The sequence below is a fragment of the Loxodonta africana genome, chromosome 1, assembly GCF_030014295.1.
Source record: "Loxodonta africana isolate mLoxAfr1 chromosome 1, mLoxAfr1.hap2, whole genome shotgun sequence".
NCBI classification, from domain to species: domain Eukaryota; kingdom Metazoa; phylum Chordata; class Mammalia; order Proboscidea; family Elephantidae; genus Loxodonta; species Loxodonta africana.
Window position 1 is genome coordinate 230,881,840 of NC_087342.1, and position 26,792 is coordinate 230,908,631.

The following is a 26,792-nucleotide window of genomic DNA, read 5'->3' on the forward strand; positions in this document are numbered from 1 at the left end:
TGACTTCTGATTTCCCTAGATTTATACTTCGTGTATTCCATGCTCTGATTATTAATGGATGTTTGCAGCTGTTTCTTCTCATTTTGAGCCCTGCCGTATCAGCAAATGAAGGTTCTGAAAGCCTGACTCCACCCACATCATTAAGGTCGACTCCACTTTGAGGATGCAGCTCTTCCCCAGTCCTATTTTGAGTGCCTTCCAATCTGAGGGGCTCATCTTCCAGCACTTTATCAGATAATGTTCTGCTGCCATTCATAAGGTTTTCACTGGCCAATTTTTTTAGAAGTAGATTGCCAGATCCTCCTTCCTAGTCTGTCTTAGTCTGGAAGCTCCAGTGAAACCTGTTCACCATGGCTGACCCTGCTGGTATTTGAAATACAGTGGCATGGATTCCAGCATCACAGCAACACGCAAGTCACCACAGTATGACAAACTGACAGACGAGTGGTGGATGGATGAAAGTAATGTTACTGTAAATATCAGGTAGATAACATGGGTTTAGGGCTTAAAAGATTTATGAAAACTAACCTGGCAAATGAGCTACCAGGCAGGATCTCATTTCTATCAGATGCGCTATGAGAAAATGAAAGTGGCTGAATCTTCTCTGCTCCTTTTACCACATTCTCTGCCAGCTGCAGCCACTAGGGGGCTGAAGGAATGGTGATTAAAGAATAGTGAGGCCCAAGGGCTAATGGGAGAAGTCTGGGTGGACTAGGGGATCTGAGTGTTTAGGGGGAGTCAGAAAAAAATAAGAGATGTAGCAGGGCCTATGAGAGGCCTGAGGAAGCACTGGACAATTCTGTTCACTCTGGGGACTCCCAAGACCATTGCCCCAACCTCTCGAAATTCTAGGGCTTGGAGTCCCCTTTAACATTCAGACTCATGACCTGTTGTTATCTGGGAAAACATGAAACACAATGTGTATTATGGGAATCCATCACTGTATAGCTTCTGTAAGTAAGTGACATAGTCTCAGGCCAGGCCCACAGTTTGAGGGAGCCAATCAGTGGATTTCCAAGCAAATGGACGTGTTAAAAGGCTTATGGTTTGAAATATATGTGCTTTTTCTCTTTTTTTCACTTGAAGTATACTTTTTGTTTTTATATTTTGCATGTGATGAAATGCATAGATCTAAAGTATATCGTTTGATGAATTTTGATGGAGGAGATACCTGTGTGACCGCATTCCTATCATATAAAACATTTCCATCACCCCAGAAGGTTCCCTGTGTCACTGCCTGATCACGCTGCTATGGATTTGTTTCACCATAAATTAGTTTTGCCTCTCCCAGAACCTCATGTAAATGGACTCATACAGCATATACTCTTTGGTATCCGGCTTCTTTCACTTAATATAATGTTTTTGAGCATCATCCGTGCTATTTTGGAGTCTCAGTAGCTTGTTCCCTTTATTGTTGAATAGTATTCCATTGCATGAATACACCACAAATTGTTTATCCATTTTCTTATTGATGGAAATTGAAATTGTTTCCAATTCAGGGCTATTGTGAATAAAGATGCTATGAATACTCTTGCAGATCTTTTTATGGACTTATGTTTTCACTGCACTTGAGTGAATATTCAAGAGTAGAACTGCAGGTTTATATAGTAAATGCTTATTTAATTTCATAAGAAATCACCAGGCTGATTTCCAAAGTGGTTGTACCATTTTCTACTCTCACCCTCAGTATATGAGAGTTCCAGTTGCTCCATATGCTTGATACCACTTATTGTTGTCTATGTTTTTAATAGTAGCCATTTCCAGTGGGTGCGTGGTGGTGTCTAATTGTCTCATTCTTTGTCCTGTTCTTATTTGTCTCTTTGTCTCATTCCTATTTCCTCGATGGCAAAGGATGTTAAGCATTTTTTCCTGTGCTTATTGGCCATTTCCTTACCTTCCCTTGTGAAATGCTATTCAATTCTTTTGCCCATTTTTATCAGGTTGTTTGTCCTCTTATAACTAAGTGGCAGGGATGTTTAATTATTTGTGGCATATATGGATTGAGAAGATTTTGCTCTTTTCCTAGTCATTGTTCTTTGTCCAGCTTTGTGGAATCTCTCCCTATGCATGTACAGCTTTGTATTCAGCTAGAATCTTACAGGGGACTTCTGTGCAGATTTCTGAGCTCCTTCTCTGCACAGATCCTTTTTCATTATTGCCCTGCCTAGTAAATCCCCACTGTTTCAGTAAGCCTAGACTCCAGTCTCTGTCTCCTCAGCTCAGCAAGACTGCTATGATCTGCACTGACTCCATCCCTTTGCATTGCATTCAGAAAGTGTCTCCAGAAAGAAAGTCAGGGAAATTATGGGGTTCACCACATTTGCTTCCCTCTCTAGGGGGTCTCAGTCCTATGCTGCCCGTTGTCTGCCTTCTGGAAGCAGTCTCCCATATATCATATAGATACTTATGGCAGAAAGGCTAGCCTGGTCAGACTTGGTCTTTTGTCCATCTGCCTGCCCAGTTCACCTGTCACCATCTGTACACTTCCTGACTCTCATCTGCCTTCCTGCTTTGGCTCTTCCTATCATAGTAACACTATTCCTTCAGATTACCAGAGCTCAGGACCCGGTGTATCTGTACAGGTCAGATCACACACCTACAAAAACACATGTGACCCATAAACACAAATGGCAAACGCAAACTTCACTTCAGTGGCTGGAGGCTGGAATGATAAAATTCCGTTGTTGAAAGACTGCACTCATGTTTAGCTGGTATTGTGGAATGGTACTGTTTCTAAGATTTTAGTAATTTTTTCTCCTAATTTTTCCACTAGTAGAACCTCACCACCCCCACCTATCCTGCCCCCATCTGCAAAACTACTCAGGAAACATAGCCAGCCTCTAAGTTCTTATCTCTCAGACATTGCTCAAAAGCAAGGTGCTTGAGACATTTTGTCTCACATTCTGAAGCCAATAGAAGTTTGGTGCTAATAAGTTAGCTTAAAGCATTGCTCTTCTAACAGTTATTTTAAATTGGGTGTTGCTTGTCTTATGGCTAAAATCAAAGACATACGCATCTGGGTAGTTTTCCGGGGTCTTATAATGATGGTGTGGTGTCATAGATAACCAAGACTGACACTTCTTCCCTGTGATTGTAGTGGAGGAGGTTCCTCGATAAGTCTGTCCATTGCCCTGATAGCACTCCTGGACCACAGGGGTTTGTTCAGGTGGCACTGAAATGGAAATAGAAGAGGTCAACTTGAATAATGAATGACTGGAACAGAGAAACGTGTCATTTATTATATGAACAGTATTCTCGGGACTTACCACTGTGCTTTTTTCTATATTTGTAAAAAGGTGGACATGCAAATAAAATAGTAGATCCACAGCATTCTAGAACTTGAATGACCTAATTTTCCCTGGAAATATTTAATATTTAACTCAAAATAGGAGAAAACAAATATAACAGAGTCCTTATTCTTAGAAATTGTACTCATTTACAAGCTCTTTTTCATGGATCTCCAGTGGGTGCTCTTGAGAACAATTGGGAGGAAGCCACACTCAGGGTGCAGACTGCAAGTGGTGATTGGCTGTCAGTGGGAGACAGACATGAAACCCTTACACATTTCCTCCAATCCTTTGCTCATACAAAGCAAAAGCCATAAGCTGCTATGGAATAAGGCAGGAGATGCTTCTGTATTCAGAACAGCAGGCAAAGTTCCATTGCTTATGGGAGAGGAGGCAAAAATCTTATTCCCCTAGAGAAGGGACAGGAAACTCTTGTGCCCAGGATCCTGCACTGACACAAAGCAGGAGATGGCTACTCTTCTTCTACGCAAGACCCACCATGGATACAGGTTAGAGTTTGACTCTGTGGGACAGAGGGACAAGAGCACTGAGAAACCCCTGCCTTCAAAGCCCAGGTGCACAGACTTTGTCTAAGGCTGAGGCTGGACTAGGAAAATAAAGAACTCTCCTACCCCCCCCCACCCCCACGAAAGTTAAGCACCCTGTCACTGGGGTGAGATGGAGAGCATGGTTGGAGGGCTCTATGGAACAGGCTTGCAGTGAGTGTTTCTAGCAGGGGGTAGACTGGGAGCACTGAGAAAATGCGTCAACACCCCAGGCTCCACTCTGAGCACAAGATAACAGCAGCCCATTGATGAAGGAATAATGTCTGTGGTGTACATAAGAAAAAAATAGCAGCAATAAAACCCAAATTCACTTTAACTGCCAACTGTATAGACTCAATTACCAAACAACATGCTGACAGAAGAGGGGAGCCCATTTCAAAGTGTAAATAATATTTGCCACAACCTGTACCGTTCTTCTAGCAAAGTTCAGCATTTGATTAAAAAAAAATTACAAGACACATCAAAAAAGCCAAGCTGGGGGGTGGGGGGGGAGGCGGGAGGATATTTTCTGGTGATAAAGCTATCAATAAGCCAGACTCAGGAATAACTAGATGTGAAAACTATCAGATTGGAATTGTGTAATAACAATGATTAATATATTAGAGGGTCTTGTGGTAAAGGTGGAAAATATGCATGGATTGGTGGGGAATTTAATTTCAACAAAGGGTGGAAACTATCAAAAAATAAAATGAAAACACTGGAAATAAAAACTATGATACCAGAGATGAAGAATTCCTTCAGTGAGCTGATAAACAGACAACACAATTGAGGAAAGAATCAGTGAACTTGAAAAAAGGTTAGTAGAAATTATCCAAACTGAAACACAAAGAGAAAAAAAGGGAGGGGGGGAGCAGAACAGGCATCCAGGAAATGTGGAACAATATGAAATGGTCTACAATTTGGATAAGTGGAGTCCAAAACGGAGAAGAGAAAGAGAAGGGAAAAAGAAATATTTGAAGGGATAATGGCTGGGAATTTTACAGAATTAATGAAAACCCCATAAAACCAATTGCTATTAATTCCAACTCACAAGGACCCTGTAGGGCAGGGTAGAGCTGCCACATAGGATTTCCAAGGATGTAATCTTTATGGAAACAGGTTGCCACATCTTTCTCCTGTGGAGTGACTGGTGGGTTTGAACCACTAACCTTTCAGTTAGCAGCTGAGTGCTCCAAGCACTGCACCACCAGAGCTCCTTTAATGAAAACCAACAATCCATACATCCAAAAAGTTCAGAAAACTCCAAGCAGGATAAATGCAAATAATAAATAAGCACACCTACACACTCTGTAGTCAAACTGCTGAAAACCAAAGATGAAAGTCTTAAAGGCAGACAGAAAAAAAAAAAAAAAGAAACATTAAATATGGAGATCAGATTTCTGGTCAGAAGCTATTCAAAACAGAAGATAATAAGTAGCATCTTTAAAGTGGTGAAAGAAAAAAACTATCAACCCTGTCAACCCAGAGTTCTATAGCTGACAAAATTATGTTTTAAAACTGAAAAAGACAAAATAAAGGGGTTTTCAGACATACAAAAGTTGAAAGATTTCCTCACCAGCAGACCTGTGCTGTAAAAGTATTCAGAGAAGTTTTTTCAGAAGGAATATGACATTTGGATCTATACAAAGAAAAGATCATCAGAAGTGATAAAGGTAAATGTAAAAGATATTTTTCATTTATAACTAAAAGATGACTGTTCAGGGCAAAAAAAAAGTATCACTCTATTATGGCATTTGTAACATAATGGAAGTAAATTATTTGAGAACAATAGCACAACATTTGGGAGGGAGGAAACTGAAGTATGCTGTTTTAAGTTTCTTACATTTTACATGAAATAGAATAATCTTATGTGAAGGTGAACTATTTTCACATAATATTCTAAAATGTATTTTATAAACTGGAGAAACTACTAAAAATATTAAAAATAGGTTTAACTAATAAGCAAATTAAAAAAAAAAACAAAAACCAAACCCATTGCCGTCAAGTCGATTCCAACTCATAGAGACCCTATAGGACAGAATAGAACTGACCCATACAGTTTCCAAGGAGCGCCTGGTGGATTTGAAATGCTGACCCTTTGATTAGCAGCCATAGCTTTTAACCACTACACCATCAGGGTTTCCAATAAGCAAATAGTCCAGATTAAATACAATCATGAAAATATTCAAGTGAAGGCAGAAAAAGAAGAAAAAGGGGATAAAGTTCAAACAGGACAAATAGAAACTGACTATATAGTAGATTTAAATCCAGCTATATTAATCGTTACATTAAATGCAAATGGCCTAAATACCCCAATTAAAAGGCTGAGAAAAACATAATTCTACAAACACTAATGAAAAGAGGCTGTATTAATATCAGCTAATGTAGACTTCAGAACAAGGAATAGTCCCAGAAATAATGAGCAACATTACAAAATGATAAAGGGGTCATTTCATCAAGAAGACATGCCAATCCCATATATGTATGTACCTAATGGATCTTCAAAATGTGTACAACAAAAAGAACTGAAAAGAGGAGTAGTTGGAAGCATCGCTATTCATCTCTCATCAGTAGAACAAGGAGGTAGAAGATCAGTTAGAAGACAGAAGAGCTAAGCAACAACGACTTGACCTAATTGACCTTCACAGAACAAGCCCGGAACATCAGCAGAACTCACATTCTTTTCAAGAGCACGTGAAACATCCCCAAGATAGGACATACTCTGAACCACAACACAAACCTCACAGAGAGCATGTTCTCTGACCACCACAGAATTAAACTATAAATAAAGCTGTTGCATACTGTGATGACCCCACTGGGCAGACAGAGAGGGCCTTTGGGGCCCTGAGGCAGCTCCCATCATCCTTTCTTACTTATTGCCTCCGTGGATGATGCGGATGAATCGCAGGATGGTACATTGCAGTGTTCCCATCTCACATCGACGTTGGTTGTGTAGCACCAAGGGGCGCTTTCTCCATCAGGGTTACGACAGTAGTTTTCATCCAGATTTCTGAAAAAGAAATGATTGTGTCCCAGGCTTTTCAAAAAGGCTACATAAATAAACAGACAAGGCACATGCATGCTTGTCAATGGTGATACTGGATATGTATTCAGGTCATGCTCTATTGTTATACAGCCTCAGTGACAGAGGCCAGAGAGAAGCTGAAGCAGAGCAGGGTTCACAGGATTGTGGCACAGATGCTTCTCCCGGGTGAATGGTCGAAATATATTCCTTGACTTTGTCTAGTCAAGCAAAGTAGTTGCTACGTGCTGGACATTGTGCTATATGCTGAATATACGACAGGCATTTTACACACAGTTCTGCCTCCAAGAAGCGTAGATGCCAGCTATGGATTTTAAGTGTTATAGGGCAGTGGTTATCAAACTCTAGTGTGCATTTAGTGCAGGGCTCATCAAAACAGATTTGTGGCACCTGGCTCGTAGGTCTGGAGTAGGGCCGAGTATCTGAATTTCTAACAAATTCCTAGTGATGAGGATGCTACTGGTCTAGGGAACCACACTTTGTGAGCCAGTATTAAAGGAAAATCAGTGCTGAATTTCACTTCCCTTGCATGCGATTCAACACTTTTCACTCCAGAATACTTTAGTCCTGGGTTCATATAATACCTAGAACTAAGGCCCGAGAGTGAGACAGGGAATGACACCAGCAGGGGACATACTTGCAGGGAAAGTTCTGCGGGGTCCTGTTGTGCTTGTGGGGGGTCTGCTCGCTCCAGCGCTGACAGGTGTGCCCGGATGCCGTAATGGCCACATTCCCTCGATAGGTTTCACCTTTTCCCTTCAGACACTGATGTGTCGGACCAGATGGTGGTGGCGATGTTGCTTGAATAAGGAAGATAAATCATAGTGAGTTTTTCTGAAATGAAGAATGCTCAGGCAGACTTTACAGGGAGAGGGGTGCAGGGACATCAGCCTATCTCCTTTGCTGCCCATCCTCTCAGAATTTGACACTTGAAAATTGTTGATCCGTTTCAGAAGAAGTAGATCAGGTAGAATCTATGTCTGTGAGGGCGTCTCATGAGGAAGTCCTTCAGAGGCTAGGCCCTCGGAGTAGAGGCTTCCTTCTTGATTCTCTTTCCTCAGTTCCTCATTATGTGGTATCGATATGTGTCAGCTCCCCTGCCCCACCCCGAACCCTTACATATGCCAGTGGATGATCCAAGTCCTTTTTGAAGACTAAATTAGTCCCTGAGTAAACATTAACTGAATGACATCCAGTACTCCAGAAAGCCAAACAACAGAAAGTTTATGGAAAGAAGACAATGTCTCTAAGGAAAGGTGTGTGCATCCAGAAATAAGGAAATTCTTGAGAAAAGAAAAATAAGGGAAAAAAAAGGCAAGAAGAGAAGCTGGTGTTCCTAAAGAGGGGGAATCCGTGAGGACCTGCCTTTTCCCAAAGGCCTGGCCGTCAGAGCAGAGGAAGGGAAGCCAGCCACCAGGGCCTGCCGAGTTCTTCTCACCCCTGATGACTGTCTTTGTCTAAATTCTTAGGCCCATGCTTCAAATTCTCATAGAAGGAAAAGCTTATAGAATTGTTCCTTCTAAATTGTTCCTACTAGGTCTGCCATTTCTCTTCCCCCTGGACACGTTTCCCCTCCACTCCCCCACAAGGTGGAAATACTGAAAAACTGGGTACCCGAGACCCCCCTTTGCTGACAAAGGAACAACTAGAAAGAACTCTAGTTGATAACAAGATCCACAGACCAGAATGCCAGCGATGCCATCCAAGAGCCAACATTTAACTGTACTCCTGAGAGGCAGAAGTCTCTGATAGGAAAAAGCATGATAAAAACATGATAAATGGATATTCTGATCAACTATCTACAGTTATCAATTAAGCCAGCTGCCATCAAGTCAGCTCCGACTCATGGCGGCATCACGTGTGTCAGAGTAGGACTATGGTCCAGAGAATTTTTACTGGCTGATTTTTTGAAAAGAGATCATCAGGGCTTTCTTCTGAGGTGACTCTGGGTGGACTCCAACCTCTTGATTAGTACCTACATGCTTTAACCATTTGCATAAAAGAACAATAACATCCCACAGGACTTTTAGGCACAGTGTTGTGTGTCATCCAGTTGATTCTGACTCATAGTAACACTATAGGACAGAGTAGAACTGCCCCATAGGGTTTCCCAGGCTGTAACCTCTAAGGGAGCAGATGGCCAGGTCTTTTACCCAGTGGAGTGGTTGGTAGATTCGAACCACAACCTTTCGGTTAGTAGCCCAAGCACTTAAGCATTGCACCGCCAGGGCTCCTCTGAGGCACAGTACTCAGGCACTAATGTTTTTTCCCTGATTCCCAGAGTAGACAAGGTCAGGAGCCCTAACTCCTTGGGATGAGTCATACTCACTGCAGCGGGGGATGTCGCAGAACTCCCAGCGCTTGTTGAGGTCCATGGTGAAGCACCATGGGCGGGGCTCCCCATCAGGGTTTCGGCAGTAATTCATTTTCAGGTTCTTGTTGGGAAATCTGAATGGGCGAGAGGGATTTCATAGCACTTGACATTGACAGTCGCTGATGAGAAGATTCTTAATTGCGGCAACGTTGAGCACCTACTATGTGCCAAGCACAGGCAGGCACCTGGATGAAGCATCCCTGTGGGCTGTCATTGAAAAGATGGTCATCTAGTAAAAGATTAGCTCAGTACGCCAAGGAGTTTTTTTTTAACAGTTTGCACATGTAAAAAATCACTGAGCAGGCTCAGGAACTTCACTGTTTGGGCCATCTTGAAAGCTGATGTAAGTAAACTCCAGTTACACAGCTGCAGAATAGCAATTTCCAAAACACAAAGTCCTCACTGATGAAAGATAGTCATTCAGTGCACAGTACAGCCGAGAGGCTGACATCTTCATATCCTAGGCATGGTCCCTCTAGTCTGCTGGGTTCTCTCTTGCTTTCATTTCAGCCTGCAGGAACTGAGAGCAGTGCACTGTGCCCCATTAGCCCCTGTCCCTAGAGAATGGAGTGAGGTCCCTCAGCCCCCCTTCACAGCAACCTGGTGCCTAAGGCCATTAGACACATCGTGCCCATGGCCTCTGGGCTGGTCTCATGTCCTTCCCTGAGACTCAAGTGTTCAGTCAGGATGGATGGAGCAGCCAAAGAAATCCTCTTCTATTTTCCCAGAAGTGGATTTACCTAGTTTTGGGCCTTGGGGCCTTTACTGTATTTCTCTTTGGAAGGAAAATTACGGCCTCTCTGCGTTGAGCTAGCTACTTGGGATGGGAGCTGCAAAAATCCAGTGGAGTTGCTTTCCACAGTGAAAGTGCTTTCCACACTTTGGCAGTTCTTAGACGCCCCTTTATGGCCCTTCAGACACCAAAGAATGAAGAAAAAGATCAGACGCAGCAGCAGAGTGGGAGGCGTTTTCCAGTATAATGAGTGTGAAATGTAACACTCAGAAAACCTTACTCAGGGAATCAGCACTACCTTCTAGGAAAGGAACTCATTCCTTTTTAAGTGAATTCCTTTTTCCCCACTGCAGAAAAACGCACCAACGCAAATACACATCAAACGTCAGGGGATTCACAGAACCCCTGAAGGCCACCCATAAATCAAGGTGAAGAAGCCGCGAGCCTCTCTGGTATAAAGAGAAGGGAGTAAACAGGAGGCAGAAAATGTCTGGAGAATACACAAGTGACATATCTGTATTTTCTCAAATTTGAATGTGCATACACCCATCACTGGGGAACTTGTTAAACTGCAGATCCAGACTCAGTGGGTCTGAGATCCTGCGTTTCTAGCAGGCTCTCAGGGACCCCATTTTGAGTAGGACGAAAGTATATTCCACTTGCATCCGGGTGGGAGGATGCAAGCTCAGAAGTTCAAAAGTCTCAGGTATGTTCATTTCTGAGTCATCCTAGAATATGTCACAACAACAACGTCTGACAGAGCGACAGCGTCTTTAACGTCTCACTCCCCCACCGTCCCCCCAACCCCCAAGGGACTTACTTGGAAGGAAGGTATCCATGAGCATGTGGGCTCTGAGAGTCCCAGGCCTGGCAGTCAAGTCCGGATACGGTCTTGGAAATTTTGCCCTGATAGTTTTCTCCACTACAGTGCATGCATTCATCTGGACAGAGAGGGGAAGAAGGAAAGAAGGGGAAAAGAAACTGAAACGGATGAAGCAAAAAGATAGTGAAAGATAGATCCCACTAGAAATACCTCAAATACCATTGCCACTTAATTCATGTGCAGTTTCCAACAGTCACTAGAAAACCTGGCGATAAACACTCAGAATTTTCCAACACAACCCAAAGTGTCATTCTTTCTTCCAAGTGGTAGAATGACCGTATTTTGGTCAATATCCCCTCGACTATTGTAGTCATGACCAAATTCAGAAATTCTACAATACCAAGTCCTCAATCTGGGAGCCCCAGGCCCTGGGGGGGCGGAGTGTGTGCACATATTCTCAGAAGTCTGTGATTCCGTCTTAGAACGTGTAAATATTTGGTGTCTTGGTTTCAATAATCACCTTTGAAATTTTCTATGAAATGATTCTCTTCACATGGGTGACCACCAAATATGCTGGCAAAGTCCTCAGATCTCAAGGATGGCATTTTTGTGTGTCTTGATGACCTCGATGGAGAACACTATTCACCTAGAGTGACAGGGCTTCCCTTCCTTCAACAATACAGTAGAGACTCACGACTGGCTGTTTTTCGTTTCCTTTTGGAAACTTTTTGGCAACCCTGATGGTGTAGTGGTTAAGGGCTATAGCTGCTAACCAAAAGGTCAGCAGTTGAAATCCACCAAGCACTCCTTGGAAACTCTATGGGGCAGCTTTACTCTGTCCTATAGGGTTTTTTTTTTTTTATAGGGTTGCTATAAGTCAGAATCAACTTGATGGCAACGGGTTTTTTTTTTTTTTTAATGGAAGCTTTGGTTTGGAATATCAAACTGTGATTAAAATAAGACAATGTAGCAGAATAATGTATTACTTTAACCTTATTAAAAAAAAATTTTTTTTGGGGGGGTTAATAAGGAAAAGAGAGGCAGAGCTAATACAAAAAATATGCATTCATGTCAGCCTGTTGCCGTCAAGTCGATTCCAACACATAGCGAAGGAGTAGAACTGCCCCATAGGGTTTCTAAGGAGCGACTGGTGGATTTGAACCGCCATCCTGTTGGTTAGCAGCTGAACTCTTAACCACTGCGCCACCAGGGTTTCCATAGTAAGGGCTAAATGACCTGCAGATAAAGGATCACCTATGGTTCAAACAGATAAAAGCAGCGGGGGATCTGAGCTGTCACCTAGTATTAGTTTCACTTTCCAAACAGGGATGTTGCACACCCTTCCCCCACCCCTTAATTCATTCCCATTTGCAGCTGTAAATGAAGCAGTAAATGTGAAATGAAGAAAGCTTTTTTGATATAGTGCCTTTTGAATTTTCAGCATTGAACTTTGAGGTGCACTATTCAATTGATCAGAGCCCTGGTGGTGTAGTGGTTAAGAGCTCAGCTGCTAACCAAATGGTCGGCAGTTCGAATCCACCAGCCACTCCTTGGAAGTGCAATGCGGCAGCTCTACTCTGTTCTATAGGGTTGCTATGAGTCGGAATCGACATGATGGCAGTGGATTTGGTTTGATTTTTTGGCCAGGCCATTAAAATAATGAATTGCTGACTTAAGAATTGGTTCGTTGTCTAGGTTCAACAAAACAATAAAATCTACCACGTTAAATTCATACTGTTCATTTGAATTTTATTGATTCTGTAGTTTAATTTTAATCATTTTGTAGTTTCATTTTAATCATTTAACTGCAATTTTTTTGTTTCAGATTATGTACCAGTTAATAAGAATAGGAAGTTTATCTCTAAAGTTTTGTCTAGTTTTATATTTGTACATCTGCAAGTAACGTTTTTAATAAAAGTAACTTAAGACAATTTGGGGGGCAGGGTCCCGAGATAATTTTTTTCCTTTCCACCAGGGGCATCCAATTATTCGGTTTTGTCAAAGGCTGCACTAATTGACCATTAATAATATCTCTGTGGGAAATGGCTTTACACCAAGTTCTTCACAGATGAAGGGCCGTGGTGAGACTGTTTTCTAGAGGTATCCTGACCTTCACACTCAGGAATGTCACAGAATTCAAATCTGACGTCTGGGTTGGTGGTGTAGCACCACGGACCATGCTGGTCGTTGTCTGGGTTCCGGCAGTAGTTTTCCTCCAGTCCCTCGGATGGGTATTTTTCAGGAATATATCTGTGTAGAGTGGAAAACAGGCACTTTGACTGGCAGTATTTAAAAAAATGAGCGTTTTGTCAGCAAGTTGGGATAAGATGCTCTCTATGTCCCATCTGAAATGTCAGTTTCTGTCATCCCGGCACATTCCAGTTTGCAGTTGCGCGGTGGTGTCAGAATTTCAGAGGTTGACTGTTCCAGGTACCGTAGCTAATGTTATCGTTATTGCTATATTGTCAGGCAAGCCTTAGATGTAGAGCCAAAGCATTTTTATGCATAGTCAGTGGAAGTGCAAAGGCCCCTGGAGCTTGCCAGATCTGTATTTGTTCCAAACATCTGCTTTTATCAATTACCCTTCTCTCTGTAAAAATAATAGTGGTTAAATACCAATTTTTTAGTCTCTGTGAACTATGTCGTAGGCATTACATTAAAATCTTTCTATACATTCTCTCACTGAGTCTTAATAAAAACCTTACCAACCCCAAAAAGCCCATTGCCGTCGAGTCGATTCCGACTCATAGCGACCCTGTAGGATAGAGTAGAAAAGCCCCATAGAGTTTCCAAGGAGTGCCTGAAAACCCTACCAGGAGGGTGTTGTTATCCCTATTTTACAGATGAGGAAACGAAGGTGCAGCCATGCAAAACAAAATAAAGCCTGAATGAATCCGTAGCAGATCAAAGAGCCAGAGCCATCTGAGTCCGAGCACCATAGTCTCTCAGACACATAGCCTGAGTTAACTGCGCTCGAGAGTGGGGGTGTTAATTTCGTTTTCAGTTCTAGTGATGAGTTGCTGTGTGGAGGTAACAAATTAGAGAAAAGTCAGAAGACTTTGTCTCTAAACAGACAAGTTTTGGTTCTGGTTCTTCCAAGTACCCTGTTTGGGGGCTTAGTAAATGGCCCCCTCTCAGGGCCTCAGTTTACCCATCTGTAATGGTGAAGAGGGCCTAGATTTTCTCTGAGGCCCCTGACATCTATGATTTGGATGTTTGGTTTCACTGCAGCTCTGTGAGTCTAACGGGAGCCCTCATAGTGTAGTGGTTAAGAGCTTGGCTGGTAACCAACAGGCCAGCAGTTTGAATCCACTAGCTGCTCTTTGAAAACCCTATGGGGAAGTTCTGCTCTGTCCTACAGGGTTGCTATGAGTTGGAATTGACTCGAAAGCAACAGGTTTGTTTGTTTGTTTTTTTAATGAGCCTAACGTTTGTTTTATCTAATAGGGAAAATTGGATCTGCTAATCTCATAGGAATACAATAAAGGAAACTTGTTGGGAGGGGGAACAAACACTAAATTTCTACTTAAGTGTTGTTACTGAGAGTATAAGGCCACTTAGTGTCATATGGGGGGGGTAACACTAAAATAAGTAACAAAAGCTGTGAGATTGTCCATTTTTTATTTATATTTTACTCTTTTGCTTCAGTGGGTTCAATGTCGAGGTGAACATGGGATCAAAGGTGTAACTTGGTATGTCTGAGTTAGACTAACTCAGTTCTAAACATAGTCATATTTCATCTTTACTCAGACTCAACCCAGAATTCATGGTTTGATTGTTCTTTTTTGCTAGTTGGCCTTTTATGTTCTAGGTCTTCCAGAAAGCTATGTACACTAAACAGAAAGCAGCCATTTTCTGTACTTTTGTTATAAATAATTGAACTATTCTAAATTAACTATTCTACATTAACATTATTATGGATTGCCTTGTGTCCTCCAAAAAGGTATGCTGAAGTTCTATCCCCAGTACCTGTGAACTTGATCTTATTTGAAAATAGATTCTTTCTTTGAAGATGTGATCAGTTAATTAGGTCACACCAGAGAAGGGTGGGTCCTAATCTTTCTGAGTGGTATCTTTTATTACAAAAGGGAGACCAGATGAGGGGAGAGACTCACACAAAGGAAAGACAGACAGGGTGTGAAAATGCTTGAGCAAGCCAAGAGACGCCTGGGGCTACCAGAAGCTGGAAGAGACAGGGAAGGACCTTCCCCTAGAGCCTTCGGAGAGAGCCTGGCCCTGCCAATGCCCCATATTTGGACTTCCAGCCTCCAGAACTACAGGACAATAAGTTTCTGTTCTTTAAAGCCACCCACTCTGTGGTACCTTGTGAAAGCAGCACTAGGAAACCAAGACAAACGCTGATGTCAAGTTCTCTCCTACCTCCCGTAGCGTATCTGCTTAGATTGCGAGGTCATGGAATCATTGCAAACACAAAAGGGGAACACAGAGATGAAAAAGAAAGTCTTACTTGGGTACGTGAGGAAAGTTATCGCTCCACTTCTGGCAGGCTAACCCACTTCTAGTTTTGGCCATGGTACCCCTGTAGCTCTTTCCATTTCCGGTCTTGCACTCTGAAAGATATACTGAAAGGAAGCCTGGGTGAGTGTCAACTTGCTCTGTCAGAAGTCTAAGGAGGAGGCCGTGCTGATAGGGCACCTGGGAGAAAGACCTCGCACTGCTGCAGAAGGAAAAAAGAGCCAGAATCCACCATCTTCCTGAGGTCTAAAAAGACTGTCTCGCATGCCTGTCTGAGAGTTGAAGTGAACGCAGCTGTCTGGCACTCTGATTTGTTTATTTTCCAGAGCTATTTCCTGGGCCCCTCCGTGCACATGCCCAGTGCTGGGGACACCATGGAGTACAGAACAGGGCACATTCCTCCTGTTTGGAGTCGGGACAGGGTGACAGAGTAACCAAGGAAACAAATTATGAAAGGAGATGCCTTCATGGGGACATGTGTTATGGAGAAAATAAGCAGCATGTTGAGATGGGATGACAGGAATAGGGGTTTGAGACAGGGTGGGCAGAAGTGGAAAGAGATCCAGGACATGTCTATTTTTTGAGGCTGCCAGAATTTTAAATATGAAAAAGTGCCAAACAGGATTATAAAATTGTGGTCTATGTTAAACGTACACAGTAGAAGTTAATCAACCCAGATTAGCCGATGGGCTGTGTCGTGTCTCTAAAACACACTGCCTGGTGCCCACAGGGGTCAGCTGAGCACTGTGGCTGGAGGGCCACTTTCCTACCAGTTGGAACCAAGAGTTGAACCAAGAGTCCGTCATTTTTATTGTTAAACTTCGTATCCAGTTATATTTCATTAAAAATGATCTGAACTGAGACATGAATGTGAAAAGAAATATAGCGATTGTTCTGCTTGTTCATTTTTGACGAAGTTGGTACTTTTAAGGACTGGAAAGAGTTGAATAATTTTAGCAGTTGCTGTCAGATCCACTGAGGGCGAGTCAACTGTATGAGTTTGGGGGAAAATCATAGAAATTCCAAAGGTATTCTGCTGTCAGACTGATGAATGTCTCTAGAGCTTGCTCCACGACAGAGAGAAACTGATTATTCTATGCAATGTGGGAGAGGATAGTTTATGCAAGAAGTGCAACCAACAACTCTTGTTTGTGGATCCATATTTAAAAAAGAAAAAAAAAATTTCCTGCTCACCATCAAAAAAATGCTAACATTATGTTTTCAATGAAAATATAAAATGTTTAATGTATATATGTGTCATCTTTTATGATAACCCTCTGTAACCAAGTTTTAAAATCAATTGATCAATACCGAGAGAAAATACTTCTAATATTAAAACAACAACAACGAAAAAGCTGTTGCTATCAAGCCAGTTCTGACCCATGGCGACCCCCTGTGTGACAGAATAGAGCTGTGCTCCGCAGGATTTTCAATGACTGATTTTTTGGAAGCAGATCACCAGGCCTTTCTTCCTGGGTGGACTCACACCTCCAATCCTTCAGTTAGCAGCCAATTGCGTTAACCATTTGCACCACCCAGGGGTTCCACTTCTAATAAACCTGTAGCAAACTAATGCTTTTACCCCAACGCTATGTAAAATTATCATGAATGCATCTGCATTTAGATACACTACTACATTAGACATATTTCGTTTATCAAAAGGGCGAACTCAAGGTACTTTGTGAAAAGGAGGCCTAGGAATTGGGCAAGGCTATTGAAAGGAGGTGACACTGCACTGAACGAGGAGAAGCAGCTGGCCACGAGCAGGGCAGAGGTGAAGGGGGTCCAGGCGGAGGGAGGGGTGTGATCACCAAGTCTGAGGAACAGAGATACTGCCCAGGTAGCTGAAGCTTCCTGAGTCAAGCAGACAGTGGCCACTGGGGGTTAGATGATGCAAAGGCAGGTTATCAGTAGTATTTGGTATAAGCATTGGATTTTATTCCATATGCACGCCCAAGGGTTTTAAGCGGGGAAGTTAGGTTTTAAAGCCATACTCTGGCCGCTCAGGGTGCAAGCAGGCTGACTACGGCAGTGGCCCCTGCTGGAGTCGATGGCGGCTTGGACTGGGGGGCAGCAGTGGGCATGCAGCAGATGTCATTATGGTCTGACACCGATCGCTTCCCAGAAAAATGAGGCAGGGACTCTGGCAATGGGTCGATATTCCACGGTAAAGAAGCAAACGCCAGGACTGACCGGACTTTTGACCTCTTACCTCTGGTGTTTGTATGTACCCATCCGAGTTTACGTAACCTTTCGATCCTTTCCTTCACCTTGAACAACAAGCAACTTCAAACTAGTCCTTTTGGTTAACGATTTACAAATGACATATTGAAATGTCTGCGTTTCCTAAGAAGAATCCTACCGTAGATATGTTACTAATCTGGAGGATAGTATGTAATCCTATTTATCTCATCCTTTAATCACTATTGGTAAAAACTATTAACTTCAACAGATAAATTTAAAATTTAATCTGTACTTTAATCTCAAGAATTAGAGATAAACAGGGATGAGGAAAGGAGAGTAACAGCGACCCAGCTAATTAAACCTTAAACCTAAGAAGAGGAATCAATGCATAGAAATAACCCTAACCTAAAGAAAAACTTTTAAAAATCTTATTTGGAGTTTTGCAGCAAGCTTGGAAAGAACGTTGCAAAGCATTGTCAATACTATATGGACTACATGAAATAGGATGCTGCTGCAGTCCCTGGGTAGTACCCAAAGGTTGGCAGTTTGAACCTACCCAGAGGTGCCTCAGAAGAAACGTCCCGGAAGCACGGTTCTGTTTTATGGATCACGGCTCTACTGTGCACACGCAGTGTCCCCAAGAATCTAAACCGACTTGACAGCAACTGGTATGGGTTTTTTGCTCTGGTCTCCTTTAACACCCTCAGTTACAGAATATTTGAACTACTAAGTTGTTACTGGTGGCGTAGTGGTTAAAAGCTCAGCTGCTAACCAAAAGGCCAGCAGTTCGAATCCACTAGCCACTCCTTGGAAACCCTGTGGGGGCAGTTCTACTCTGTCCTACAAGGTCGCTCTGCGTCAGAATTGACTCGACAGCAGTGGGTTTGGCTTTTTGGCTTTAATACCATTAGCAAGTAATAGACTAGGAAATAGTTTTAACAGTGCCATGTTGTTGTTAGGTGCTGTCCAGTCGGTTCCCCCTCATAGCGACCGTACATACAGCAGAACAAAACACTGCTCGGTCCTGTGCCATCCTCACAATCGTCGTACATTCATTAAAATCTCCGTAGTTATCTCATGGAGTGTTTGTAAAAAGACCTGTGATTTCTATAGGAATCCAGGCCTCCTCTGTCCTAAACAATAGGAAACTATGGAGGAGCCTGAGGGGATAAACAGCATGACCAAAAAAGTGGAAAATTAAGATTAAAAACAAGGACACTGTCTCTATCCAACTGTTACTGTGGCCAACGGCCACAACCCACCCCTCTCACTTCAGAACAAGAAGCCAAGATCATAAGGAACTTTTAGACTCCCCACCACCTCCCTAAAGTAATAAAATTAAATTTTGAGTGTCTCATTTTCAGGGTCATAGAGGTAGGAATCAATCAAATCAGAACACAGGAAACACGGGTGGTGAAGTGATGTGGTCAAGCCACCATAGCTGGTTAGTGGCCACGCCCCGTCCTGACTAAGAATTCAGTTCACCATACCATAGTGCCTTCGTTCTCTGGCGTCATAAATTAAAGAGATGAAACAAAAGGTTGTGGTGGTGGGGGTAGGGAAGGGAAGGAAGAGAAGAAGGGGAAGAAAGGAAGAAGAGAAAACATCACACGCACTTTTCTTTTCAAATAAAATGACATCTCTCCTCCTGTTGATGGTGGAAGACTTCCTGTTTTCAGCCATTATCACACATTGTTGCTCTTTACTGTGGTATTGGAATGATCTGCAGGAAAAAAGAAAAGTCAGGAAATGCCACATTTTCCCCCTTATTTAAGGATAGCAAGCATTTGTGCATAAGCCTGACACAGCAGCAACACCAAAGACAATTGTATCTGCTGATGGGTCAGGGAGCTGGGAAGCAGCACCTCTCGGATCATTTTGGCGCAGTATCAGTGCTGAAAATGAACTCATCATCGTGGCGGTGACTCTTGTTTTCTCATACCTTCTCCCTCCGAATTTTCTCTTCTTTCTGTATCAACCGTTTTATTTTTTCTTCACTCAGATTTTAAATTGTATTAAGAGCCAGAATATTTGCTTTTGTGTTGGAAAGAAGCAACTCTGATTGCTTGTAATGACCATTACATTGTGTAGATGGTCTACAGGACTTGGTGACTCCATCTCTACATTCTCCCCACCCCACCCTACTCCTTACCCCATCAGCATGGTCTATCGTGGATGCTCAGTCTGGCCGTCAAACCATCCACAGTCTACCTTTCCAGCCTGCTCTCCCACTAGAACCCTACCTGAGCCCTGTCTATTCATTGTCCCTGTCTCAGAGTTCATGGCCATGCCTCCATGCCTTGTTGGGGCTTATCAAGATCTTTCCCACCCTTCAAAGCCCAGCTCAATCCCCACCTCTTCCAGGAGGTCCTTTCTAGTGGTCCAACCCTTAGGAATTGTTCTTTCCTCTGAATCTTTATAGAGCATGAATTGATCATGCCACTTCCATGTGCCAGATACTTATCAGCACTTGGCATTAGCTGCCATGTGTGTATCCAAACCCGTTGCTGTTGAGTCGATTCCAACTCATAGTGACCCTATAGGATAGAGTAGAGCTGCTCCATAGGGTTTCCAAGGAGCACCTGGTGGATTTGAACTGCCAATCTTTTTGATCAGCAGCCTGAGCTCTTAACCACTATGCCACCAGGGCCCCTGTATATGGATGGATGTATATATGTGTATATATATGTGTGTGTATATATATGTATACACATATATTTAAGTTTTTACATTATATCCAGTTTCTGTGACTAAACCGTAAATACAAAAGGGCAGGAACTGGACCCCGTATCTACTTCCTTCGTCCTTAGGGTGTAGGACAAACTTGCCTTCACATGACCCTCATTAAATATTTATTAATGATGATATTAAAAAGTAGAACTCAGAACAATGGTTGCTAATGTTTATGTCATGTATGGAAATAAATAGTTTCCTTTCAAGTGTTTTCCTAAAGTGGACACTAAAAAACTTAGCAAGAAACTGCTGGTCTGCTTTCAGATTCAGGGAGCAAATACAGATTCCAAATTCTGATTCCACACACTTCCCTCTTTCCTCCTAAGTCTGTTTCTGTTAATAAATCCATGAGTAAACGTCTTGTCATCAAAACAAAAGTGTCTCAAACAGCGCGATTTCTGCATGGCTGCAATGGCGACAAAAATACCTGCAAATGAACTCGGTTTCCTCCTCGCATTTTGTCACACATTCACTTATGCTTCCTACTTCTAGATGCTTCTTCATGCCACTAAAGAGGAAAGCCCCTTCAGTATTTACGTAGTTCTCCAGGGAGCCTCCTCGACCTAAAGGGGAGAATAAAAGTGGGACAACTGATCAGATCAATTAACGCCATTGCCAGCTTTGTGTCCATGCAATTAAACTGGCTGCGTTTTTAGAAGTAGAATGGGTGGCCATGAATAAAAATATTTAGTCCAGAAAAATTCCACTAATAGATTGCGTTATATTAGTAAATTAACTAGATTAATAAATTACAGCTACTTAACAGCTCTGTTACCATATTACTGGATAAGAAACTGCCTATAAGAATAAGTTTTGTTGTCCTTTTACTCTCGCCGGCCATGCCGTCACAGAACATCATTCATTGATCTTCAGTGGTGACAAAGGGTAAAGTGGCCGTGCTGTTACCAAGTTTAGTGTCATTTTGTCAATCCTTGGGCATAAATGGAACTTGGAGGCCATTGTTCAATTCCCAACTGCATACCACAGGGTTGCTATGAGTCAGAATTGACTCGACAGCAACAGGTTTTTGGTTTTACTCTTTGGTTGTAACTGTTATTTCAACTGACAATGAGCATGGTTCCACCTTGAGGTGCAAGCATTTTAGCAAATTGATGGTCAATTAAGAACAAATAGGAACTGAACTAAATTGTAGAGTCCCTGGCAGTACAAATGGCTCATGAATTTGGCTGCTAACTGAAAGGTTAGTGGTTCAAGTCCACCTGAAGGCACCTTGGAAGAACGCACTGGTGATCTGCTTCTGAAATCAGTCATTGAGAACCCTGTGGAGCACAGTTCTGCTCTGGCGCACAGGGGTCACCGTGAGTCAGAGTCGACTCCACAGCGACTGGCGAAACTAAATTGTGGTTCCTTTTGGGCAAAAATCCTTGGACGGTAAGAATCTCATCTATAATACAAGGTCATTTTTATACTGGGTGAAGTGACACATCACAATAAATTGCTGATAATTTTTGCCACAATGGTGACAGGACCTGGCATTTAGGAAGGATATCCTCAAAAAACAGAGTCTAGAACAAATGCTGACCGTGATTTTTCTGTGAGATAAAATTGGAGGCCCAGAATCTGACAGTTGCTTCCTCCCTTGCTACTGCAGACAGTGGCCAATGGGGCTCTGGCCATGTTTCCGCAGACAAGACTGCAAAGAGTGTCCATTGTTCTGGGTCTCCATATAACACCTGACCTGGCTTTGGCACAACTAACCCAAGTCTGGAGAAGCCAGCTCTATCCTTTGGGCATGGACTACGGATGACTTCCGCAAAGGTGCGAGGTAAGGTGAAGATAGCAAAGTTTTCACTGGATCAGGTACCATGGCACCCTTGACCACGTAAAAGGGAGAGGGAAGGACCAAAGCCAGGTGAGTGGGCTAAAGAGCGGCTAAGAAGATGGCAGTGGGAACACATGAGAAGACAAGGTGTTATGGAGTGAATTGTGTCCCCCCAAAATGTGTGCCAACTTGGCTAGGCCTTGATTCCCAGTATTATGTGGTTGTCCACCATTTTGTGATCTGATGTGATTATCCTGTGTGTTGTAAATCCTAACCTCTATGATGTTAATAAGGCAGGATTAGAGGCAGTTACGTTAATAAGGCAGCGCTCAGTCTACAGGATTAGGTTGTGTCTTGAGTCAGTCTCTTTTGAGATATAAAAGACGGAAGGGAGCAGAGAGGAGGGGGACCTCATATCACCAAGAAGCAGCGCCAGGAGCAGAGCATGTCCTTTGGACCTGGGGTCCCTGTACTAAGAAGCTCCTAGACCCAGGGGAAGATTGATGACAGGGACCTTCCCCCAGAGCCAACAGAGAGAGAAAGCCTTCCCCTGGAGCTGCTGCCCTAAATTCGGGCTTCTAGCCTCCTAGACTGTGAGAGAATAAACTTCTGTTTGTTAAAGATATCCACTTGTGGTATTTCTGTTATAGCAGCACTAGATGACTAAGACACAAGGCTTTCAAAAGTCTGCTGAGAAAGCAGCAGGGAATGTGCCGTCATCAAACCTGTTTTAAAGATGAGACCTCCTGAAGCATGTTTGTATGCTGGAGAAAATTTTCCAGCAGAAAGGACCCTTAAGGCAGATCCTCATTCTCGGAAAGGCCTTGCCTGCCCACCCAGAAAATACAAAGCAGGGAGATCACCCTAAGAGATTAAGGCAGAGCTCACCCCATCCCTACACCCTGCACCTGCTCCTGCTCCCTTCCCCAAGTTAAGACACTCCACAGTAAAAAGATGGATTATTGAACAGGAAGTTGATTGATGCAGTCTAAACCTAATACACCAAGCAGCACTTAATAAATGTATCAAAAAATTGTGGGAAAATATGGATCTTAGGTCCAGATCAAAATCCACTCTGCATTTTCTTCCCATTTAAACCCTCAGTCCCAAGAAGAATTGTGCTTTGGTAAATTCTATAGACCAGGATGTGATTTCAAAAACGAACGCACAGTAAACCTATAAAATGAATTTTATAAAGAGTTGAATTAAACTTCACGAGTTCTGGAAAGTATAGCAGGCTAGGCTCTAAGTGGTATTCAAAAAGAAAATTCCTGTTTATATCATCCTTTAATTATGTTGCCTCTAGATACATAGCAAATTACGTCGTGTAGACCAGCTGAATCCACCTTAGGGGCTGACATTCCAAAGAAATATCCAGGAAGAGAATCTATTTGTGGCTTTTTTCTTTAACAGGTTTTCCACATTTTTTTTTTCTTATACCACTGCAGTTCGTATGGCAATGGGCTATAATGTGGCTTATTTGTTGGTGAAGAAATATTAACACATTTTTTGGTGAAAAGCATTTTTATATTATAGGCCAAATATAGGCATATATTGCGGCCAAAACAAGCGTATTTTGTTAATAATGGGGATGTTTTAAAAACCACTGGTGTGTGTATGTGCACACATGCTTGTGTGTTTGAAAGAAAAGACTTAGTGGCTCCTGAAATGCAAAACGCATATCCAGCTTTCATAGAGCACAGCTGTGAAAAAGTCTGCCTCTCCCTGGGTATTTCAGCTCACTGGAAAGATGAAGGTTACTTCCGTGGAAAGTCAGGGTAAATGCTTTCCTTTCAAAAAGAGCCTATGAAAGACAGGGGTTTTCCTAGGCTGGTTAAAACATGCTATCCTGGTGCGGGGAAGCTCGTTCTAACACTTGGGTGTAACCCACTAAGTAAGTTCATCTTTCCAGCTCCTTCTTTCCATGGGTGGAAATAGAATATGCATAGCCTCCCTCCACACAGGCGCACACACACAGACACACACGCACACAGAGAGACACACACATGCATAAAGACACACACACATGCATACACACACAGACACATGCACACAGAGACACAGGCACACAGAAACACACAGACATACGCACCCAGAGACACAGACACACACAGACACACATGCACACACACAAACACAACTGCTTTTCACAAAAGTCTTTGTTTAATCTTTCCTGCTCTGTATTTTCTTTGATATTTCTTAAATGTCTTCTCATTAAACCCAAATATATTTGGTTCTCGTTTAAAATGCAACTTGAAAATTTTTATCTGGTAATTTATAAAGCAACTTTCAAGTATCTGTGCACTGTTTGTAGGAAGAACACCAGCATATTGTACAATTCCATTTCTATGAAATGCCCAGAATAGGCAACTCTATAGGGACAGAAAGCAGATGGGGGAGGGGGTGTAATGGTGGGGAGGGGGTTGGGTAGGAATCATGGCTAAGGGGTTTCTTTTTGGGGTAACCAAAATGTCCTCAAATTGATTGTGGTGATGTGTACGCAACTCTGAATATATTGAAAGCCATTCAATTGTATACTTTAAATGGGTGACTTGTCTGCCATGTGAGTTATATCTCAATAAAGTTATTTAAAAGGGAAAAACGAGGAGCTAGGTCATGTTTAGAATATGAATTTTAAAGAAGGTTTAAACAAAGTTGAAACAGCAAGAACACTGGATTCAACCTTGGAAAGCCCTGGTTTAAACCCTGATTCCTTCACTTCCTGGATTTGGTAGTTTGGTCAGTGGGCAATTCACAGGATTCCTCCAAGTCTGGATTCCCTCGCCCTCACAACGGGGATGGATGTACTGAATTTATCTCACCAGGTGATAAAAAAGCAAGTATGAGTAAAGGAGGCGTGTATATACGTGTGAAAAGCGGCCTACCCCAAGCACTAAGTGTATATTTGTTGAATTAATATACACACACATCATTTGGCAAGTTGATCCTGGGATTTCTCCAAGCAGAAGAAGGAGACATATAAGTATGGAAAGTCTCACTTCAACCAGATCAAACAAGGAAACGGGGAATGCAACTGCACTCTGGTCAAATACACTCCAAGAGAGAATTCATTGTTTTAAATTCTGAAATGAGGGGAGCATGATACCTTCATAAAAATGTTCTGGATTAATCCAACTGAGAACTAGGCAAAGAGACTAACAATGACAGCCTTTAGGTTTGTTAGCTGTATGGGGTTTTTTTCCAGCTAAAATCATTTGGGCTCAATCTCTTAGCTTTGAAAAGTCACTCCTGATTGTCTCTGCCCGTTCATTTTTAACACCCTGCAGTGTTCACAGCGAGATTAAGCTTATTCCTGAAGCATTCCTTAATCTCATAGTAGATTTTGAACTGGGACGCTCATGAACCACGAGCTAAAGTAAACGAGGTACACCTAAAACCATGGTACGAAACCTGGCACAGTCATGCATTGCTAGGAGGAAACATGATGATTAAAATAAAAGATGTTACACCTTACCTGGTGGCAGAAATAAAAGAAATAGAAGGACCACTTTCGTCTGTTCCATTTTGAGGCTGACCAACAATGTCCAGGAAACAGTGTGTCCCAATCCCAAAATGTTACTGACTCCCAAAGAGTCAATACATCCACAAACAAGATAATCCAGTGAAGTTAATGATTCCCTTGGTGGCCCTGCTGCTGGACTCCAAAGGGTCCAAACAGTACCTTGAATAGGGATCTTACAAAATATGTTTGAGAGCAGAACCTGCAATAAATGCTGGGAAGTGGTGAAAGCGCTTCTCCCCCACTCGGCCGCCCGCACCTCCTGCCTGTCGCCTGGTCCTCCCCTCGCACCCAGTTCTTCCTCTTCCCCCTCTGCTTTCAATCCCTTTCTTTTGGATAAAATAATAGTCATAATAATAGCTAACGTTTGCTAAGAACTTTCCTCATCCCACTCTGGTCAGTAGTGCATACACACTGTCCCATTCAACCTTCACTGCCAGTACTGACGGAGGCAATCTTATTATTACCCCATTTTAAGGAGTGAGAACTGAGCCTCAGAGAGGTTAACTTGCCTGAGGTTAAACAGCTAACAAGGAATGAAGTTGAATAAACACAAACTATTTAGGCCTTAGATTATAAATTTAATTGAGCTAAGACATTATCCTGGGTTAAGACATTATAGTTAAAATCCCCACATCCTGCACAAACAAAAACCAAACCAGTTTCCATCAAGCCGATTCCTATTCATGGCGGCCCTACATGTGTCAAGAGTAGAACTGAGCTCTAGAGGGTTTTCACTGGCTGACTTTTTTGGAAGTAGTGTTACACCATTCTTCTGAGGTGCTTCTGGGTGGAGGTAGAGGTGAACCTCTCACCTTTCAGTCAGCAGCCAAGTGTGTTAATTGTTCACAGGACCCAGGGACTCCAACTTCCCACCCAACATCATGGAGTTGCTACGTAAGTAAAATAGTTTATTATTATTATCATTAACATTTCTTTATTCCCAGTGGGTTCGTGTGTTGGCCAAAATTGTACATTATAAAAATATCTATTCCCTCAAATGAATGTGCAATATATTATATCCCCATTCTATAAAAGAAACAGTGGTAAAATCCAAAGTTTAAACAGCCTGTCTCAGCAAGGGCGGGGGTTTGGGGACCATGGCTTAAGGGGACTTCTAAGTCAATTGGCAAAATAATTTTATTATGAAAACATTCTGCATCCCACTTTGAAAAGTGGTGTCTGGGGTCTTAAATGCTCACAAGCAGCCATCTAAGATGCATCAATTGGTCTCAACCCACCTGGATCAAAGGAGAATGAAGAACACCAAGGTCACACGATAACTAAGAGC

General features: G+C 42.5%; 1 protein-coding gene across 1 annotated transcript in view; it reads right to left on the minus strand.

Moving 5' to 3' along the window:
* The window catches only part of PLG (plasminogen), a 47,607-nt gene extending 22,102 nt beyond the window's left edge, over nucleotides 1-25,505 (minus strand). Inside the window, exons 1-10 of the mRNA XM_064293033.1 lie at nucleotides 25,457-25,505; nucleotides 20,626-20,761; nucleotides 19,082-19,188; nucleotides 15,274-15,388; nucleotides 12,916-13,055; nucleotides 10,803-10,923; nucleotides 9,205-9,323; nucleotides 7,513-7,675; nucleotides 6,706-6,842; nucleotides 3,013-3,172 (exon numbers count right to left, since the gene is read on the minus strand). Coding sequence (XP_064149103.1) covers nucleotides 3,013-3,172; nucleotides 6,706-6,842; nucleotides 7,513-7,675; nucleotides 9,205-9,323; nucleotides 10,803-10,923; nucleotides 12,916-13,055; nucleotides 15,274-15,388; nucleotides 19,082-19,188; nucleotides 20,626-20,761; nucleotides 25,457-25,505 — 1,247 coding nt within the window. The remainder of the gene's footprint in view (nucleotides 1-3,012; nucleotides 3,173-6,705; nucleotides 6,843-7,512; nucleotides 7,676-9,204; nucleotides 9,324-10,802; nucleotides 10,924-12,915; nucleotides 13,056-15,273; nucleotides 15,389-19,081; nucleotides 19,189-20,625; nucleotides 20,762-25,456) is intronic.
* Between the last annotated feature and the right edge of the window lie 1,287 nt (nucleotides 25,506-26,792).